Source organism: Sceloporus undulatus, chromosome 1, assembly GCF_019175285.1.
Source record: "Sceloporus undulatus isolate JIND9_A2432 ecotype Alabama chromosome 1, SceUnd_v1.1, whole genome shotgun sequence".
NCBI classification, from domain to species: Eukaryota; Metazoa; Chordata; class Lepidosauria; order Squamata; family Phrynosomatidae; genus Sceloporus; species Sceloporus undulatus.
In genome coordinates, this window is record NC_056522.1 from 318,546,258 (window position 1) to 318,562,786 (window position 16,529).

Genomic DNA, 16,529 nt, shown 5'->3' on the forward strand with positions numbered 1-16,529 from the left:
ATCTATCTATCTAGGATTATAGCAACAAATACTGCAGCTTCTTGACCCATTTGCCCTATCCAGAGGAGCCCTGAAAAAGCTGCCTTCTTATCTATAAGTCTACCAAAAGTACATCCTTGTAAGTCAGACACATTCCAATCCTTGCTGTGGTCTTTTATAACTCTCTACAATCTCTGTTCTCCTCCATGTTGGATTTGTAAAGGCTACCACTTACTTTATGGTGAGAGGTTTCTATTAATTACAGTTAACTAATATAGTCTATTTGCATGTCCATTAACATTTCTCCAGAACTTGCAGGACAATAATAAGAAACATAGAATGCTTTGCCTTCATAATCTTGAACAAAGTGAACTGTAATCAAATTCTTACATTACTGGAATGGTATCATTGCTTTCCCCCATGAGGCTTCTTTCTGCCTCCTCTGGAATGTATAAGTTATATGGGAGGGGCTGGATTGTATGAGAAGCACTACGCCCATGTGTCTGCCTGGCCTGGGCTCTTGCATTTGCATGACCTTCCTAGGTGATCCTGGAATGATGTAGGAAGGAGGCAGACAAATGAGTGGGGAAAAGGAAGGCAACTACAACAAGAGGTTTCATTCTCTTTGCTTTTAATGTGTTCTTGAGATTTAAGCATTTTAAATCTTTGAAAATAGAAAATAGATATGAAGTTGAAGGCTTTCATGGCTGGCATCCATAGTTTTTTTGTGGGTTTTTCAGGCTATGTGGCCATGTTCTAGAAGTGTTTCTTCCTGATGTTTCACCAGCATCTGTGGTTGGTATCTTCAGAGAAAGATGCCATCCACAGATGCTGGTGAAACATCAGGAAGAAACTCTTCTAGAACATGGCCACATAGCCTGAAAACCCCCCAAAAACTATAGAAAATAGATAGAATCATAGAGATGGAAGAGACCCTAAAGGCCATCCAGTCCAAACCCCTGCCATGCAGAAACTCACAATCAAAGCTCCCCTGACAGATGACCATCCAGCCTCTGGATAATATTTCACACCAGATCCGTGCTGGGATAGACACAGGTTGTAACCATCACCAATGGATCTTATCTCACTGCCTGGGTATCCCCTATCTAATCCAGGCTTCTCCTGCAGCTTTTCATGAATGGGATTTTCCTGTTCTTGAAAAGCTGCTGGAGAAGCCAGGGTTGGATATGGCCTGCCTACTGTCTGAGCATGGGGCAGTACAATAAGATCCGTCAATGACGGTTACAACCCACATCTATCCTGGTGTGGGTTTGGCGATAATCTTCTCTATTTAAAGACCTCCAAAGGAGATCTTTACTTGGGAGATAGGATTTTACATTTTAACCCAGGGAAGAGTAAAGCCAGTGAAGAGCAAGAGAAACTCCCCCTCCAAACAGACTGAGTCCAATCCTTATTCATGGAGAAAAAGTTGCTTCATTGCCGATACAAACACAGGGCACAAACATTCTTCCTTCCCACATTACAACATGGGGCAATTTATCATCATCTTGGTGTTCCCTTTCTTCCTCTGCATAGGATTTCTTCTTCTCCATCATCATGCTGGCCACAAGAGTCTAGATACCAAGAATGAACTTAGATTTGGCCTCAGCTAGTAATTTACCTATACAACCTCAGGGAGACCTATTTCTTCTCAGCATCAGCCAGTTGTAATCCTGGTTAGTTCAGCGTTATGGAATCAATCTTTAATGTTCCATTGACTGGAGCAGCAAGTACACTTCCAGCATGCTTGTTCATTGCTTGTAGCATAAGAGTTTGATGAAACAGATTGCTTCATTTCTATGGAAATTAAAGAGAGGTGGAGTTGTGAGTCAGATTGTTAAACACCTGCTCATCAACTCCACAGTTTAAAGTCTTTAAGTTGCTCTATCATCACTGCTTGCCTGGAATCTGTTTAGGCATCTGTCAGACGAGGTTTGCAATGGGGATATTTACAAGCAAACAACAGGTAAGGAGCTGGAGAATTTTTAAAAATCTGTATGATTTCACCAACTATCTGGACATTATTTCCCTAAAGATCCTTCAGTGCAAAGATGCACTTGCTCTGTTTTTGAGGCCTGAAACATATGGAACATTTCTGCTTAAGTGTTTGGCTGACATGCATAGGTTTTGACTAGATCAATGTCTTGGCTATGAAAGCTGTTGGATTGTGACTGAAGATTGCCCTGAATAGGAATGGGAAGAGCTCTTTGCTTAGTATTAACTGTGTTTGTGGCTTAGATAGCAGGACTAAATGTGTATCAAGGGTTACAACCCTTGAGACAGAGACGGTCTTTCAGGTTGTCAGCAAGAAGAAGGATTATGTGGCCCCACTGAGACATTCAAAGTGTTCCCAGGTGTACTCCATGGAGCATGTGTACTATGTGGTTTGTCTTATCTCTTCAGGGCAGAGGCACTACTACTGTGGCTGGTTGTTTACTGCCTCATACTGCTAAGATAGGACCACCATTGTGGGATCTTTACAATTGGCAACTGTTCTCCTGCTGTAAATGCAAAAGCCGTCTGAGGGAAATTTCCCATGTACTGTATGCCTGAAAACTAAATAAGTTTTATTTATTTTTTAGGTACATTACTGAAGTTACACTCAAGAGTTATACAAATGCAAATGCAAAAGAGGCAGTATTCTGCTTTGGTTAAAAATAATACACATGGAGAAACACACTGAAAAAGCGAGATGCATAAGAGCTGAATTTTCAACAAGATTATTCAATGAAGGAAATGTTATTTTAAAAACTGCAAGTTACTGTTATAAACACAATGATAACAAGTAACGCCTGAGAATTTAATGAGCAGCGTTTATTTTCTTTTAACTGAGAGGCTATCCAGACCGGCCTAAAAGGCCGGCGTAGGGGCAGAGTCAGGGCACAGCATCTTGATGACGCATGCCCAACTCTGCCCCCCAGGGTGCCCAGTACCACTTCAGATGGCGCACGGCATCATGACGCACCTCCGGCGCTGTATTCAAATGATGCAGCACCAAAGGGGCGCCATACAGCTGTGCTGCCATGGTTATGACACCCTTTGGAGAGTGAAAAAAGGGGCTGCTTTTTGTGGCTCCTTTTTGCACCCTCCAGAGGCCGGATCAGGGTCATGGTGTGAGGTTGCCGTGGCCCTGATCTGGCTGAAGAAGGGGCAGCTGCATGCTGCCCCTTTGGGGCTGTTTGTACAGCCCCTTACTTATTCCTTTCTTTTATAGCCATCACTTCAAGGCGTAGGGTATGTAATTTCCTAATCCTATTATTCTTGCCAGATCAGAGTTGTAGGCACAACAGAGACATTTTCAGTCATAACTGCCCAGTGCCTTAGGGGCCATCAGTGTAAACTTTTGGAGATTATTATTTTTCCTCATTGGTGAAATTCACATCTATGAAATCTGCATATTTAGACAAAATCTGTTCTTTTCCACCTCCACATTCTATCTGGGCTCAATTCTATTTAGGCAGTTGCTTTTATTATTAGGTCCATCACATTTTGCACTCTTTATTTTGGCAAATGTACACATTTTGGGTACATTTTGTGATCACATCCCTCACAATTGCCTAAAGCATACTCAAGCATTTTCTTTGTACATTTCACATGTGTATATTTTTAATGCACTCTGTTCAAATACAGTATACTCTTTTTGAGAAGGATGTGTCCACAGCCACCTATTAATATGACATTTCCAGAACTTTGCATCTAGCCTGCAGAGTCACGATGAGCAGACTAGGTGTATTATGCACAAAAATACAACTTCCACTGGATAATATTCACACATTCCTACTTCTCATGACCCTTGGGGAAAACATCAGGTCAATTCTGGCCATAGAAAGCAACAGGAAAAGAAACTGGAAAACTCCAGTAAAAATCTGATGTAAAGAAGAGACTTGAAACTGAGACTTAAGATATGTTTTTAAAAGCCAGTGGACCAAATTCAACTTATACATACTTGAAATTAGGTGCATTACATTTATAGGTGGCATGTAGTCCTCCAGGTGTTGTCCCAAGGCAGCTTCCAGAAGCCCTGGTTAGTATGAACAAAAGAGACAAATGCTGGAAGCTGCAGTCTAACCACATCTTGGAGGCAGTGTGGTTTCAACCTCAAGGTTACACCTTCCTGATCCTGTAATTTAGCTCCCTCACCGCAACAGTTGCTAGGTATGTACAAAGTGTGTGGGTTTAGCCATGCAAGATGTTTATTTATATGAATGCCCAGCCCCTCTGAAGTCACTCTGGGAAGCATCAAGATGTGCCATGGAAGTCATCAGAGACACAGCACATGCACAGATTTTGCAGGAATAAGAATTTGTGCACATAACACAATGGTCATAGCTAGTGTGTAATGTGGCACCAGGAAAGTTTACTGGCAATCAGATGGGCATGGGGCTATCTCATGGACCATACATTCTCATGAAATAATTGGCAGACATCAAGAAAAAGGTACTACAGCCATCCCTCTGAATTCATGGGGGATCCGGTCTGGGGAACCCCTGTGAATTTGAAATTTTGTGGATACTGAAGTCCCATTGTGTCCAATGGTGTGTTGCCATTGGAGACAATGGGAACTGAGTACAGTATTGGCAAAAATTCAAGCCCTCCTTCCCTTCCTCCTTAACTTACTGAGGGAAAGCCTCAGCCAGCACAGTCTAGCCTTGGCCAGTCTTCCTCCCACTGGCAAGGCCTTGTCTTTACTGGAGTATGGCCATGCTGGCTAGGAAAATGGTTGCACCAGTGAGAGGAAGGCTGCGCCTATCGGAGCAAGGCCACGCTGGCCTAAGGAAGGCTTTGCCTCAGCTGGAGCGGCTTTCCTCTGGTCAGTATGGCCTTTCTCCAGCTGCCACAGCTACTTTACCAGCCAGTGCAGCCTTGCTCCTGCTGAGGCAAGGCTGTGCCGGTTGACCAAACATCACTCAAGCAATAGCAAAAGCAAGTAATAAATCTCCTGAAATCAAGAAATATATATATGACAAGTGAAATAAGGACACAACTCCTGTCACTTTAATGGTTGTGTAGAAGATGTTTCAGCAGATGTTCCTTGCATGACAAAAATACCTTTTGAAATGTCCTCTTCTACACAGCCTTTAAAGTTACAGGATCTCTCTCCTTTATTTCACCTGGCAGCCTTACATGTATCTGACTATTGCTTGGGTATTACTGAAGTCAGGTCACTGATACTTCAGTAGATCTGGGGCCATTTCACAATACACAGTGATAGCACTACAATGTCACTTTAACTGCCATGGCAACATCCTATGGAAACCTGGGATTTGCAGTTTAGGGAGGGCTTTGAGAATACTTAATCAGTGAGGTCTAGTGTGTCACCAAATCACAAACCCCAGGATTCTCTAGGATGTAGCAATGAGAAAGTGGAAAGTTGGTTCCATCATTGTTTAGTGTGAAATGGTTTTAATCATTATAACAAATAACGTCCACATTTGCAGTTGCTATGGGATACTATCAACAAGAAAATGAGAGATATCCATCCATTACTAGCTAATTTTTTTACTGCATCCACCCTGAGTTGTGCCACCATCAGCAACATGAATAAGTCTAGAATTACACATAAGATGACAGTAGGATGACACTATTGATGTTAATTATTTAGCTACATTTACTATACTGGTCTTAGGGCCAACAGAGTTTATGAAGAGTTTATGAAGGCAGAGGTGCTTTTGAGGACATAACAGGGGCTGAAAAGGGAGAGGGATTTCCCCTCCAACTTCTGTTTATTGAAACAGCCCCATTATTAGAAAAATGCATTGTGTTTCACTCTGAATTTCCCCAAATGTGAAATTCAAGGTTTATATATTTGAAGGGTCAAGTTCAAGAAATCAACAGACTAACAGAATTCTAACAACCTTCCAAATCATTTTCAAAAATGGATGAACCTGACTTTGCTGCTCTTTGCTGAAAACACCATTCAAAACATAACCATCTCGCCAGCCATATCTCAGGATTTAAGGATGTGGCCATCTACATTAACAAACTGTCAGCTCGCTGAGGGCAAATGTGGTATAAAGGTTTGAGTGTTGGACTACTATTCTGGAAATCAGAGTTAGTTTCCCAGCTCAGCCGTGAAACCCACTGGGTGAATTTGGGAAGTCAAATGCTTTCAGCCTCAGGGGATGGCAATGGCAAACCTCCTCTGAACAAAGCTTTCCAAGAAAACCCCACAATAAGTTTGCCTTAGGGTCGCCATACGTTGCAAATGACTTGAAGGCACACAAAAGCAGCATCAATAGCCAGCTCAGTTGGCTGCTTTGGGCAACTGGAAAGCAATACTAACTGACGTCATCAGTAGCTTTCATTGATCACTGCTTGAAGTCTATACTGAGATCTACAGTGAGGAGGCAGTAAGAATCAGAGCTGGAAATCTTTACTTTGGGGAAGAAAATTATTTCTCTAGCAATATGTGGTTCTTTAACCTTTGTCCCCTAGTAAAACATAGCCTACATGCTAAACTAATCACACATCCCACTCATGTTTCAGCCTCACTTCAAATTTTCTCCCCTTTTTCTTGCTTCTTTGTCAAATTTAGATTGGAAGCTCTTTGGACTAAGGATCTGTGTCTTTTGGTTTGACACTTTGCAAAGTGCTATACACACTGATAGAAATATGCAGCAAGTGAATAGTACAATTAAAAATCAAACCATATTTCTTGACACCCTTGGTTGCAAAAGAACTTGACTAAGTTGTGGAGTTTAAATTAAACATCTATCTGTATTTTAAAGAGACAGAACATTATGTTAAGATTGGTGATACATCTCAATGAACTTTTTGTCTATTTCTCAAGAGAAGAGTTAATGTTCTACCTCAGCATTTTACTGTCAGGCCAACTTTGCCTGAGTTGCAAAGTTAACAGAAGAATATGGTTTGAAGAAAAGTTAAGGAATATGGGAATTATTGACTTACATATTTACAGTCCAACAGTGTCTGAACAGTGCAAGAAAATGGATTGAGATAGAAATAAGTTAATGTAAAGTTAAAAAGCTTAAACAATTTGGTCACTATTTGAGAGGGGGAGTCATTAAACTAAGGACCCATTGACATTTGAGTTATTTTCATGACTCTAATGTGCTAGAATGAATCATGAACTTGTGCAGGACATCACATTGGTACATCAATGTGAGGTGATAAAATAGGGACAAGAAGGGGTATGCTATTGCAGGAAAGGAGGTGACTGACCAATACGTAACTTCCTTGACAGAGTCATCCACAGCAGTACAAATAGATGGAATGAAACAACATTATAACTGGGCTTTCATTGTTATGTGATATAGGGAAATGGATGGCTTTCTCCTTTGCTCACAATAGAATGACAGTAGTGCAATCTATTGTCCTTTGTAATCTATACTTGCTTTTAGTAATAGGAGCTCAGTTCCCTCAAGGCTAGGATTGTTGTTTTGCTTTTGCCTCTTGTTTTGTCATGCTGGGCCATCAGAAATTCTGTGGTTTGTGGTATGCAAAATGTCCATGAGATGTAATCTTTAAAATAAGCTGAATGTTGATCCACTCCTTGCATTTGTTCTTGTTCTGCAGCCAGAGCCTGCTCCTTGCAGCCTCCTCACGGTCAAGATCATAAAAATTAAAAATCTCCGGAAGGCAGATCTTTGTGAGTATTTCAACACTTCCTAGAAGTTTTTTTTGTTGTATAATAAGTCTAAGATCAGAATAAACACTAATATAAATATAATATAAATAATTGATCAAGATATGTGCTGGCCTCAGAAGGTAGCATATCTCTGCAGGCAAGCTAATCATTTTATTTACCATCCTAGTTTATCTTAAATGTTGCTGCACAGAATAACAGTGTAATATGTGATAAAAACTACACCCTCCAAGGAAGTAATAATCTAAAATATTGGCCTTATGAACAGGTGATGAATCATAAATTATTCAAGCTCAGAGAATCCAGTAGTCTTTATCAATGCCTTGGATGACAGAATTGGGGGCATACTTATCAAATTTGCAGATGACACCAAACTAGGAGGAGTAGCTAATACTCCAGAGGGCAGGATCAAAATTCAAAATGACCTTAATAGATTAGAAATCTGGGCCAAAGCTAACAAAATGAATTTCAACACAGAAAAATGTAAGGTACTGTACTTAGGGCAGACAAATAAAAAGTGTAGATATAGGATGGGGGATACCTGGCTTAAGGAGACAACATGTGAAAGGGATCTAGGAGTCCAAGTAGACCACAAGTTGAACAGGAGTCAACAGTGCGATGTGGCAACTAACAAAGCCAATAAGATTTTAGGCTGCATCAATAGAAGTATAGTGTCTAAATCAAGGGAAGTAATAGTGTCACTCTATTCTGCTCTGGTCAGGTGCCCACCTGTCCAGTTCTGGACACCACAATTTAAAAAGGATGTTGAGAAACTGGAGCATGTCCAAAGGAGGGTGACTAAAATGGTGAAGGGCCGGGAAACCATGCCCTATGAGGAACAACTTAGGGAGCTGGGAATGTTTAGCCTGGAGAAGAGAAGATTAAGAGGTGATGTGATAGCCCTGTTTAAATACTTGAAGGGATGTCATATTGAGGAGGGAGCTAGCTTGTTTTCTGCTGCTCCAGAGACTAGGACCTGGAACAATGGATGCAAACTACAGGAAAAGAGATTCCACTTCAACATTAGGAGGAACTTCCTGACAGTAAGAGCTGTTTTCCAGTGGAACAAACTCCCTCGGACTGTAGTAGAGTCTCCTTCCTTGGAGGTCTTTAAGCAGAGGCTGGATGGCCATCTGTCGGGGATGGTTTGATTGAGAGTTCCTGCATGGCAGGGATGGGCTGGATGGCCCTTGTGGTCTCTTCCAACTCTATTATTCTATGATTCTATGATTCTATGATATTAAGTAATTATTTCCTAATATTTCCACCATTGTTTGTTTGTTTGTTTTTATTTCATTTTTATACTGCATTTCTCCTGAAAAGGGACCTAAGGTGGCTCACAAGATAAAATCACTTTAAAAACAATTTAAAATTCAATTAAAATTACCTAGGTAAAACAGTATAAAATTAAGATTAAAAGCATACAAAAATTTAAAAAATATAATCTGAAACATATACCTCATATATAAACTACCTTGTCATGATTTTAAAAAGCCTGCCTGAAAAAAACATTTTTACTTGCTGGACAAAGGCCAGCAGAGAATGGGTCAGCCTAGCATCCCATGGAAGGGAGTTCCAGATGGTTGGAGCAGCCACTGAGAAGGCTCGCTTTTATGTCCTCATCAGGCAAGCCTGCAATAGTGGCAGGACAGAGAGAAAGCCTTCTCCTGAAGATCTTAGGGCTGTGGCTGCTTTGTATGGGAAGATATGGTCTGTCAAATAGTCTGGACCTAAGCAATACAGTTTAAATAGTATTTTCTGGATTCAGGCAGCCACCCTGTGAACACATATGTGGACTTGTTGAACAAACCAAAGCATCTGAAAAAACTGGGCATGGATGAAATTCATTGCAATTATGTTTTAATGCAAAACCATCTGGTTTGGACAGTCACTTGTGCATGCATAGTGACGCAATAGGATGTGTGTGGGAGTATTAGGGTGGAGGAGACAGAGACTATATCAAAGTATTGCAAAATAAAGAATCTTCTTAATGGAGGGGCTGGAATCTGATGAAGCATTCTGTAGTTTGGAATTAAATTGCTTTGTCAATGACACAGTGGGAGCATTCGTCTTTCCTTGGGACAAAATTGCAGGAGTTAGGACATTATTGCATTAGCTTTGCTGTCGGGATAGACCCGGGATTTAACTTTATTAAGGCAGATTTTATTGTATTCATCCATCACCAGGCAATATGCCCGTATGCAACCCAGGCACCTCTGGGTTTGACCTACATTTTTTCAAGAATACGAAAATCCCATTCTTGAAAAGCTGCGAGAGGTGCCTGGTTGCATAAAGGCTGCATACTGCCTGGCGATGGGTGAATGTGATAAGATCCACTTTAAGAAAGTTACATCCTGGGTTTATCCCGGCAGTGAAACTAATGCAACAATTTCCTTAATCTCTATTCCCCAGATCCCTAGTGGGCATGGCCAATGGTAAAGGAGAGTAAAGGAGAGTAAAGTATTCCAAAACTTTTTGTGGACCAAAAGTTTCCCAGCATTAGCTTAGAAACTTTGGGGAAAGTATGACTTTTCAGGAAATGAGATGCAGTAGCTGAACAGTATTTATTAAAGTGGTGTCAAATTGCATTATTTCTGCAGTGTAGATGCAGCCTTAGGGGCTGTGCAGACCGGCCATTAAGGCCACCTGGGGGTGGAGTCAGGCATGGCATGGCATCCATAGGACGTACACCCGACTCTGCTCCCATGGCGGCGTGCCACTGCGTGCCGCTTCACATGGCACACAGCATCAGGGCACTCCTCTGGTACTGCGTTTATACAATGCAGCACCAAAGGAGCACCTTAAAGTCATGGCACTGCGGCTATTGTGCACTTTCCAGGGCACAAAAAGGAGCCGCGACCCAGTACAGCTGGAGGCAGCTGCAGGCCACCCTTTGGGGTGGTCTGCACAGCCTCTTAGTTCCAAACTCTGTAGTAATAATGGATGGGGCACCAGTTCAAATGTTGTAAAGGGAAGATAACTCTCAGCTGATGATATGCAGGTGTGATTCTTTCTCATGTCTTGAAGGCTAAGCTTGTAGCCTAGTCCTTCTTATGCATGAAATGTAGATTCAGGTATGAACTTAGAGAACCAGTTATTTCACACACATATATTCTGTAGTAGAATAGTCCTAAGAATTACTTCTTATGTTTAAAGATCTAAACCAGCCCTCACTCATTAGCTTTACAAGGGGCTCGATAGACCACCCCAAAAGGTCAGGCTGGAGCCATCCGTTTTAGTTCCTGAGGGAGCTCGCAGCAGCCAAACCCTGTGGGCTCCCTCTGCACCAAAAAGAACTCGGAAAAACCAGGTTCTTTTTGGCGCACGTGGGTGCTGCCATCCGTGCACCATTAGTGCACTGTGGGGCATCAATGACGCAAGCGCAGCACCCCAACGTGTGGACACGGCACCACGCCTGCATCATCATGGCGGCCCCTGTGGGGACGGAAGGTGACCATGATGGTAGCGTCTGTACGGACTAGGGTTTGGGAATGTGAGGTTGGTGCACCCTCCCAAACCCTAGAATCGGTGCTGCCATGCTGCTTCCCACCCTCTGTCTTGGGCCTAAGTGACTCTGCACAAATAAAGATTTTAAAAAGCTGCTATTATTTAACAATTGCAATGGCAAGCAAGTACATTTCTATACCACTTATCAGTGCACTTAAGCACTCCCTAAGCAGTTTACAAAGTGTAAGCTAATTGCCCCCAACAATCTGGGTACTCATTTTAGTGACCTCGGAAGGAGGCAAGCCTGAGTCGAGCTTGAGCCCTTTTGGTGGTATTGAACTGGCAAACTTATGGTTTGTGAGTAAGTGGCTGCAGTACAGGCATTTAACCACTGCACCACCAGGGCTCCTTATTTAACAAGGCTTGCTGCAGCCTGTAAGAAGAATGATGAAGAATCTTGTTAATTGCCATAAAGTCAACTTTGACTTATGGTTACCCTATGAATGAGACATGTCACTCTATTATAAGCAGCTCAGTTCTTGCCAACTCACTGCTGTGGCTTCCTTAATTGTGTCTACCCATCTGTAATGCAGTCTTCCTCTTGTTGTCCTGTCTTCTACCTTACCAAACATTGGCCCGATTTAAATGGGCCTTCGCGCCGCCCCATCACGTGCTAGGGGTTGGCTGAGGATGTAGCGTCCATACTGGCCTCACCCTAACATGTGACGGGGACGTCAAACTGGTGGCACCCTGTACACACGGGTGCTGCCATTTTGACGTGACGGACGTGTAGCGTCTGCACGTCCCGGCGCCTTTGTGACACCGCAAGTGCACCATTGGTGCCTTGCGGCATCACAAAGGCACCACAAGAAGAAACTGCTTTTTGTGGGTTCTTTTTGTTCCATGACGGAGCTGCGCGGTTTATCTGCTGCGGCTCCCTCGTGGAGCAAACCAGGGTGGCGGGAGACTGCCCTTTTTGGGCGGTCTGTATCCCACCTATATTATCTTTTTAGTGAGTCGTGTTTTATTATGATATGGCAGAAGTATGACAGAGTCTCTTTAGTCATCTTCAGTGGCATACCAGGTGTTAGTGTCACCTAGTGTGGGGGAAGGCAGTGGGGAAGGGGCAGACTGCTTTGGCCCCTGGAGGTATATTTGGGCTCTGGTGTGGCTGCAACCACGGCAAAGCCTAAATGGAAGGGACTGCCTCCTCCAGCAGCCATCACCTCTGGAAAGGGCAGTGCAGCCCTCAAAGGTCTGTTTGGGCTTTGGTGTGGCTGCAGCCATGCCGAAGCCCAAACAGAAGGGACTGCCCCCAGAAGGGGAAGCCCAAACAGAACGCTGCCAGGCAAGTGAGAAAGGGATGTGATGTGCTTTCTTGCTCGCCCAGCAGCTGCACCAGGTGTACCACCACACTGGGGTGTCACCTGGTATTCATCACACAACCCACATCCCTAATGATTCCATTGGTCATCTTGGCTTCTAGGGACCGTTTAGGCCTAATTTGCTCTAGGCCCATTTATTTCTCTTTTTGGGAGTCCAAGGTACTCACCAAATTTCCTCTAGCACCACATTTCAAATGAGTTAATTCTCTTCCTATCAGCTTTCTTCATTCTTCAGCCTTCACAACCATACATAGAAACTCAAAATACAGTGTCAGGGACAATCCTGACATTGGTATTCAATGATATATATTTACATTTGAGGACCTTGCCCAATTCCTTCATAGCTGTGCTTCCAAGTCCTAATCTTCTTCTATTTCTTGACTGCAGTCCCCATTTTGAATCTTCATTTTGTATTATCTATGGACTTCATCACACGGGGACAGGCATCCTTATCCCGTCCAGAAAGGACAGTGAAAGGGATTGCGTGAAAGGCTTTCTCACTACATTGTGCTGATCCTATCATGTCCCATCAGTGAAGTGGAATTGCATTAACAGGATGTTCCGATAATACCAAATTATGGGAAATGAGGGGACAATTCCACTTGTTTCACAGGGCAATTCCACTTCATTCATGGGATCAGTGTGATGTAGTGAGAACGCCTTTTGAGTGATCACTTTCAATTTGGACAAGATATTGCCCAGACAAGCGCGATTTAGTGTGAAAGTACTTGCTGTGATCATGTGAGAAGCACGGGATCCCTGTGTGATTATGTCCTATGACAAGACAATCATCATAGACAAAAACATAGATTGTCTACGATGAGACAATCCAAAATGAAAAATCTTAAAAGATCACTTTCCGGATCCCAGATTAATGCTAATAGCAAACATATTATTGGAGTTGTTATGGTGATCCTGTGGATAAGACACCTCCAAACTCCTCTGTCTTCAACCTCTCTGCTCAGACTTTACAGAGCCAGGCCTGTGTCCTTCCTGATTGACTCTAACCATTTGGCATGTGGTCTTCCTCTCTTTCTACTTCCATCCACCTTCCCCTGCATCATTGTGTTTCTGATGATTCACTTTTCCTCATGATGTGGCCAAAGTATGGCCACAGTCTTGCCTTCCAGAGAGAGTTCAGGCTTGATCTGTCCTAGAACCTATCTGTCTTCTTGGTCGTTCACAGTACTCTTAGATTTTTTAGAACTTTTCTCCAGCACCACATCTCAAATGAGCTGATTTTCTTCCAATCAACTTTTTTTTTACTGCCTAGCTCTCATATGTGTATGTGGTGATGGGAAATACAATGGCTTAGGCAATTCTAACTTTAGTGCTCAGTTGTATAGCTTTGCTTTTTAGGATTTTGTCTAGTTCTTTCATAGCTGCCCTTCCCATTCCTAGTCTTTTGATTTCTTGACTGCAGTTCCATTCTAATTAATGTTTGCACCAAAGTATGGGAACTCTTTCATAATTTCAATTTTCTTGTTGTCTAGGATGAATTCTTGCAGTTGTTCTGTGGTCATTATTTTTGTTTTTTAAATGTTCAGCATTAATCCAGCCTTGGCATATTACCTTCTTGTGTCACACAGGAGGATTAAGTAAGTGGCGAGAGAGTAACTGGTTTTTAACCCCCTCTCAATTACAACAAAATGTTTTTTGAAGGTCATGAATTCCAGCAAAAAAATAAACGTAGGTAAGCATTTTGTTATTTTCAGAATAGAGGCCATTATTATTATTATTATTATTATTATTTATTTAAGTAATTTTTTAATGACAAACCTGCAAGCGCTAAAGGCTGTCAATGTGTGGAAGGCAAATGTGCTATTTTATTATTATTATTATAATAATAATTAATAATAATTTGTTTTATTTATATACCGCTATTCCAAAGATCATAGCGGTGAACAGCAAGTAAGCTAATTAGCAAGTAAGCTAATTTGCCCCCAACAATCTGGGTACTCATTTTAGCGACCTCGGAAGGATGCAAGCCTGAGTCGAGCTTGGGCCCTTTTGCTGGTCTTGAACTCGCAACCTTGTGGTTTCGAGTGAATGGCTGCAGTACAGGCATTTAACCACTGCGCCACCAGGGCTCCATTATTAACCTTTATTTATAAAGCACTGTAAATTTACACAGCACTGTACAGACAATCTTTTTAATTGGATGGTTCCCTGCCCTAAGGCTTACAATCTAAAAAGACACGACACAAAAGGAGAAGGGGAAGGGGATGAGGGCCAACAGTTCTTCTACACCTCCGAGGCCTGGATCAGGGGAGATGGACTGGAGGGAGGACATAGCAATACAGGAAATGATTCAATAAAACAGGCAACAATAGCAAGTGACAATTATGCAATGCCTGGGAACGCTTCTCTGAACAGGATGGTCTTTAACTCCGTTTTGAAGCTGGTTAAAGAAGTGATGGCTCTTGCTCGCGGGGGAAGTGAGGAACCTCTCTTGAATCTTGAATCTTGAATCGTTAATGAAATGTTACTGTGTTCTGTGTGTGAAAAGTAAGTTTTGAAATTGCTTTTATATCGTTCTACAACCCCCTTGTGAAAATCTGTAATTGATTTTGGTCACTAGCAGGTTGCTTTTATGCCACAACTGGAAGCATGTGTTCGACAACATAAAACTCTCCCCCCTTCCATCTTCTGTTTATGCAATGAAGTAAAATAGCATCCTGAATGATAAGATGTTGCATGAGAAGAAATTATACTTGTAAATTGGAAGGTTTGTTGGAAAGGATATGACTCTCCCTTGTGCAGCAGGCTCCAAAATGAAAGAGGTGCAAGGTGAAGGGAGCAAGAAGAAAACCAGACTGTGGGAAGTGTTTATTGTTAACTTGTTCAGCCAGCTGAAGGAACATCCTATGCCAAACGTTTTGAAATCTCTACTGAAGATGAAAAAACAAAACAAAACAAAAACATGTTGCATTTTAAGATTTAGGAATAATTTGGCCACAACATAACATGACAAGCAGGGAGTATAAACTCCATGGGCAAACTTAACACTGCACTTATTTCCCCCCTCCTTCCATGCAAAACCATTGCTGAGACCATTATTTAGCTATCAGGTGATGAGGGGAACCTGGACAACATTCATCTTCCATTCTGCAGCTGGGAGAAAAAAGATTTATCACCTTCCTGTATATTCAGTATACCTGTCATACTCCAGACAGACACTGCTCAGATGCCCCCTGACCTCACTGGATCACTACATAGGCATAGTGCTGGACCTCTGATGCTGCTTTGCACAGGGGGAGGTATTATTCAAGGAGATATTGAACACCTTGTGCTAAATACCTAAAATCTTATATGCTCACACATTTGTTGTTGTTGTTGTCCTGTCCCTTCAAGTCATTTCTGACTTATGTCAACTCTAAGGCAAATCTATTATGGGGTTTTTATGGCAAGATTTGTTCCAAGGAGGTTTGCCATTGACTTCCCTTGAGGTTGAGATTATGTGACCAGCCCAAGGTCACCAAGTGGGTTTCATGGCTGAGCAGGCAATCAAACCCTGGTCTCCAGAGTCGTAGTCCAACACTTAAACCACTATGCCACGCTGGCTGACATAACCCTGAATTATTAAATGTACAAACCCAGCTATAACGACTGGCAAGGGGAAGCCATTTTAAATTGCTCTTATCATACAGTCCCTCATTTATATGAATTGGGTCATAATTTGTTATTTGGTAATTTGGATCATCCTAATATAAATTTTTCTTTTTTGGAACATACACACACACACACACACAGTGATGTGGAAGAAAGTATCATAGACTACACACAAAAGTGAACTGCTTGTAACAGTCTAATATAAGACCACATAATTTGTAGGTGATAATGTAAATTAGATGTAAGGTGCTAAAGAAGCTTGACATTTTATAGAGTATTGCACAGCTAATGGAAATTTCTTGTTGGTGTGCTGGATAGGAGAATTTGGTAGACATGAGCTTCTCACTGAAATTTATAAACTTCTTTTCTTTTCTTTTTAAAAATACTTTTTGTTGAACATTTTAAAACACCATATAAAATAAAAAATAATAACTTACAACAACAATAACAATTATTATTATTATTATTATTATTATTATTATTATTATTATTATTATTAT

The 16,529-nt window shown here is 41.8% G+C and overlaps 1 protein-coding gene across 1 annotated transcript in view; it reads left to right on the forward strand.

Annotated features, from left to right (window-relative positions):
• The first annotated feature begins 1,866 nt into the window (after positions 1-1,866).
• LOC121926758 (cytosolic phospholipase A2 epsilon-like) overlaps positions 1,867-16,529 on the forward strand; it is a 53,246-nt gene continuing 38,583 nt past the window's right edge. The window contains exons 1-2 of the mRNA XM_042460015.1: positions 1,867-1,945; positions 7,516-7,588. Of these exons, the coding sequence (XP_042315949.1) occupies positions 1,919-1,945; positions 7,516-7,588 (100 nt within the window). The 5' untranslated portion in view covers positions 1,867-1,918. The remainder of the gene's footprint in view (positions 1,946-7,515; positions 7,589-16,529) is intronic.